General features: G+C 51.8%; 2 protein-coding genes across 2 annotated transcripts in view; one reads left to right on the top strand and one right to left on the bottom strand.

The window, feature by feature from the left end:
* HNRNPDL (heterogeneous nuclear ribonucleoprotein D-like) overlaps positions 1-1,297 on the bottom strand; it is a 4,487-nt gene extending 3,190 nt beyond the window's left edge. The window contains exons 1-2 of the mRNA XM_006876952.1: positions 855-1,297; positions 6-94 (exon numbers count right to left, since the gene is read on the bottom strand). Of these exons, the coding sequence (XP_006877014.1) occupies positions 6-94; positions 855-1,297 (532 nt within the window). The remainder of the gene's footprint in view (positions 1-5; positions 95-854) is intronic.
* A 1,158-nt stretch (positions 1,298-2,455) lies between these two features.
* ENOPH1 (enolase-phosphatase 1) overlaps positions 2,456-5,199 on the top strand; it is a 28,722-nt gene continuing 25,978 nt past the window's right edge. The window contains exon 1 of the mRNA XM_006876947.1: positions 2,456-2,539. Within this exon, the coding sequence (XP_006877009.1) occupies positions 2,456-2,539 (84 nt within the window). The remainder of the gene's footprint in view (positions 2,540-5,199) is intronic.

Here is a 5,199-nt window from a genome sequence, read left to right as displayed (position 1 = left end):
AATTGTGCAGTCTACAACCTCTCCAAATCGAGACAAATACTCAGTAAGGTCTTTCTTGCTTGTATCCCAGCTCAAGCCTCCAATAAACATTTTACTAGAAATGAAAGTTTTGTTGTTGTTTTAAAAAACGTTAGCAACTCAATCCACCTCAATTTGGGGATAATTCAGACTGGACTGTCAGATTATGTGGGGTGGGACGATTTAGGGGGTAAGGAAACTTAATGCACGTTCACAAACAATAGTAAACAATGGCCCACAAAATGTCAATATTCCAACTCGCTCGCTACACTGCATAAAGCCAAGTTTTGAGTATTAGGCCAGACCAATATGGTAAAGGCTCTGCTCAGATTTTCCTAGTTCAAATCCATTTCCTAGACTCATCTCTCCCAATTTAGGACCACCCCCTTCCTCAGCTGTCAAGCCACCTGCAGACACTCATCACAGGCTTTCTCGCAATCTGGATGCCAGTCGTCTACGGGTCCCCAGCCCAGGGGTTCCCAATGTCCCCCCGGAACACGGCGCGGAACAGAAACACACACACAATGAAGCGGCGGCGGCGGCAGCAGCTGCAGCATGTGGCGCAGCAAGCCCGGCCCCTCCCCCTGGCCTCACACGGCGCCTGCGTACTTGGGACACAGATGCCGCCACCACCATCAACCCCCCCGCCCTTCCCCCACCCTCATTAGCTCTAGAGTCGCCCCCTCCGTCTCCCACTTTCCTCTTTCCTTCAAGCTAGAAGGGACCAGTGAGCACGCGGGGAATGGACTCGGGGCAAGAATGGGGGCAGCGCGCGGCTCTCAAAGGACGGAAGGGCGCGTGCGGCGCGCTGGGGCAAAGGGAGAAGCGTGCGGTACCCGTCATCCTGCTGATTCTTGCTCGCGTTTATCTTGGATCCCTCTGCGAATTCCTCTATGTTGCTGTACTCGTTCATGTCCTCCATTGCGGCGGAGCGGTTGGCAGGGGGGTGCTGGCGCGCAGACCGTGTCGCGGCAGTAGCGGCGGCGGAGCGTTGTATGGAGCTAGATTTAAAATGGCGGCGGAAGAGATCTGGGCGCCGCCTGCGCCCTCCCTTTATAGCCGCCCCGCCCGCCAATCGGGAGGGCTGCTGGGCGGTGACGTGGCGCTGGGCCCGGCGCGCCCCCTGCCGGGCAGAGCTGGAAGCGAGCGAAGGGAGGAGCGGGGCGAGCTGCCGCGGCGCCCGCGGCCGCCAATGGGAGAGGCTGCGGGAGGCTAAAGTAGCGGGAGCGGAGGGAAACAATGGCGGCGGCACATGGGAAAGTCGGGGCGGGACCTCCATCGCGGCCCTCCCGGTGAGGAGCGAGGTCGCGGGTTAGGGGACGCGGGTTCGTGAGGAGAGGAGAGTCAGAAGGAAAAAACGATGGGGCGAAAAGTCCTTGGGCCAAAAATCCCGAGCAGCGCCGTAGCAGAGCTACAGTCCCTCTTGCCTTGAGAGCCTTTGTCTCTGGCGTCCGATCCAGCCCACTCCTAGCAAAGAGCCGTCACCCCCGCCTTTTTCCTCCCTCGTTCCCCCAGTGGGGAGCTGCTGCTGCGGCGGCTGCTATCGCTTAGAACCGTGGCCAAGCTGCTCCGGAGAAAGGCTGTCAGCGCCTGGCGCTCGTGTTGAGCCGGCGAGCGCGCCCATCCGCCGTGCGCACGCGTGTTTTGTCCTCGAGCTGGCTGGAACCAGCCGAACAGGAAGCGGGTGCCAGGCAACCTCTTTGAATAGCGGCGAGGCGCGGACGTCTCTTCCGCTGCCGCCAGGGGCACGCTGGCGAGGGGGCGCGGCAGGCCTTCCCCGCCGATCGGCCGGCCCAGGACCAACGCAGTCAGAAAAATCAGGACCCCACAGAGCCTCTGGGCGCTGAGGAGGGTGGGAGGAGGGGCGGGGGCTTGGTCAGATTACAATAGATATGCAAAAGTGGAGGCAGTGGGCGGGGAAGGGGTTAGGTGCTGTAGAGGGCAAGGGGCACTCACATCCCCGGCGCGCCACTCGCGGCGTTCCAGTCTGCACGTGCCCCAGGCCTCTCCACCTCGCTCAACCAGTCTGCGGAGAGCGCGCACCCGCGCACCGGGCTCCCGCGTTCGCTTCTTTGTTCCCGCCCACGCTAGGCCCATTTTGACGGATCGGGTTCGAAGCCTGCTGTGGCCAATCGGCGTTGGCGCCTTTCCTCCCCCCGCCCCCTTGGATCCCGGCGAAGGCCGCCCCCTTTCCTTGCCCACGTGGTCTCGGCCTCCTGCAGTCCATTGCGCGCTAGTTCGGGGATCCTGTGCCGCCGCCCTTTTTACTTCCAGGTCTACCGAGATCCTTTCGACCCTAAACACTGAAGGCCGCACGCATTTGCCAGCTCCGAGATTTTTGCGAGGCTGTTGGGCACCCGGGACGGTTCTGGGGCTTACAGCCACCATCACCCACCCTACCAGTAGGCCGATTCCTGTAGTAGCATCCGGCAGGGAAATGGTCGTGCTTTCGGTGCCCGCGGAAGTCACTGTGATCCTGTTAGATATCGAAGGTACCACAACCCCGATTGCTTTCGTGAAGGTGAGGGGCGGACGGGAGCGGGGAAGTTACTTGTGCTTAAAAGCAAATTAAAGAAAAGAAAAAAAGGCATTGCAGACCTTGCACTGGCGGCGCGAAGCTTAGAAGGAGGTGGTTTTGCACAGGGAATGGAGAAGTAGAAAAGCTGCGGCGGGTTGTGGGGGCTGCAGCACCATTTTCTTCCGCCTACTTCCATGTGTGCTCTTGGGTGAGATGCTGTTGGATGGGAAGGGATGACGAGAAAGGGCCGAGGAGAACGGGTGACCTGGAGCGAGATGACGGAGGCCTGAGCGCCCTTCCCCGGCAGGTGCGCAACTTGTCGCCCACCAGGTGAGCGGACTGGGCCGCTGTTTAGTCCCTGAGTCTTTAGCCTGACTTCAGTTAGCCCTGCTGTTTTCGGAGATCGTGGTTGCTCGATTCCCTCTTCTGTTGCAGGCCTAATTGCACGCTGTGTTAGCTTAACTCAGCGCTGGTTTTATTGAGTTACGGAACGCTTCTGAATCCCATCCACTTTGCCCAAAAACCATGGAGCTCGAAGCTTAAATCAAAATCTCTAATCAAAATCACTTAATGGAACTATCGAAAACATGCCTTCTAGGAAGTAACTGGTGACACTTGTCTATACTTCTATCGGAGTTATAAATCAAAGCAAGCCCCTTATGTATGTTCTTAAACATATTTGTCTGTCAGAATAAATGTCAAATGGTAGTAAATTTTTCTAAGAATTTCTCTGACCTAGCTTCGTCTTTATTTGATTCCCAGAGGTTTAAGAATTCATTTAGCATAAAAGTAGAAACTAGAGGTACTTGCATACAGTAATAGTCCGAAGATAGTATTTTCTATTTTTAGCAAAGTAGGAAAAATCGTCATTTTCCAACAAACTGAGGGATCTTTTAAAGTTTTTAAAATTTTAGTTTTAATTTGTATAATCACTTTCTTGATGTAGGTTATAATATAAAGTCGACGTACACTGTTAATTTTTAGAACTCTGGTAGCGCAGTGGTTACGAATCGTGCTGCTAACTTCAGGGTCAGCAGTTGGTACGTAGTGGTCATGTAGGGGCAACTACCAGCTGTTCGCGGGAGAAAGAAGAGGTTTTCTGCTCCCGTAAAGATGTGCAGCCTCGCAAACCTGTGCAGAGTCACTATGAGTCAGAACCTACTCCACGGTACTTACCAACAACGACAGCAACAACAACATGTATTAGGAGTCTTGGCTTGGCGCTGTAGGTTAATGCGTTGGACTGCAGAGTCGGTTTGAACTACAAGGTGGGCGTTTCAAGCTCGCCAGCCGCTCCTCGGAAACCCTTTACAGGTTCGCTGTGGGTCGGAACTGACTCAACGGCACTTTACAACAACAACATAGAATATAATACTGCATATCACCAACCAACTATATAATAACCTAAAGGAGTAGCGTAGTGGTTACGAATCGTGCTGCTAACTTCAGGGTCAGCAGTTGGAAAATACCAGCTGTTCCGCGGGAGGAAGATGAGGCTCCCTGCTCCCGTAAAAATTTACAGCCTCGGAAACCTTGTACAGGGTCGCTATGAGTCGGTTCCGACTCCATGGCACATAACAACAACAACAACATTTAATAACCCAGTGTGGTGGTGTAGTGTAACCATTGCATTGGTAAGCAAAGTCGACAGTTGAAAATCACAAACTGCTTCTTGGAAACCCTAACGGTGGCTATGAGTCAGAACCAACTCAGTGGGACCTAACAACAACATAAAACAACCATTTACAAACTTTTTTAGAAGACTAGTAGTACCTTAGTATTTTAGCATAGATATTTTGAAGAAATGTAATTTGGCATTATCAAGATTACAAATGCTGATAATTGAATTGACATTGTTTTTCCTGTTGAGTAGGCAACTCCATTCTGACTTTTTCTTTCTTTCCTCTGTCATCAAAAGTGACAAGAGAGAGTGATTTGACATTATTTTTATGTGCTGTTGAGTTGTCCTGACTCATAGTGACCCTGTATAGGGTTTCTGAAGCTGTGAGTGTTTACAGGAAGTAGAAAGTTTCATTTTTCTCCTTTGGAGCAGCTGGTGGTTTCCAACTGCTGCCCTTGTGGTTAGCAGCCCATTTCTTAGAGAGTTAATCGGAGCTTAATCCTTAATAGCAGCTTTGTAACAATAGTATGCCTCCTCCTCCCCTCATTTTGTCTTCTAGATGCCATTATAAACTACGTCTTGGAATCTTTGTCTAAGGCAAATTTATTTTGGATTATTAGGAGAGTAAAAGTAACTGTAATAGCCTAAATCTAAGTTTTTTGAGTTTGACACTTATCTCTAAGTAAATTCAAGGCAGGCTGCAAAAGAAGAGTTTGTGGATCTTGTTTAAAGTGTAGTTATTTAGACTCATAAGGTCTAGGTTGAGCATCCCAGGTGATCCTAATGATTAGATTGGTCTGAGAACTATTGCATGCATCCTTACAGGAGCTCATTCTTTTCCTGTTGACAAGGCATATATGGGGGGACTTCAGAACATTTATGGAAAATGGAATATTTCCATGGACTTTTGTGCGATTCTTACAAGGCTGTCGGAAGCCCAGGACGGTTCTGGGGTTTGCAGCTGCCGTGAGCTTCACTGCCAGCAGGCGATTCCTGTAGTAGCATCCCGCAGGGAAGTCATTGGTGTGCATATATCTTCTCG

Source organism: Chrysochloris asiatica, unplaced genomic scaffold (assembly GCF_000296735.1).
Source record: "Chrysochloris asiatica unplaced genomic scaffold, ChrAsi1.0 scaffold00434, whole genome shotgun sequence".
Classification (NCBI taxonomy): Eukaryota; Metazoa; Chordata; class Mammalia; order Afrosoricida; family Chrysochloridae; genus Chrysochloris; species Chrysochloris asiatica.
Note: the sequence above shows the minus strand (reverse complement) of the source record. Positions and strands in the feature narration are given on the sequence as shown.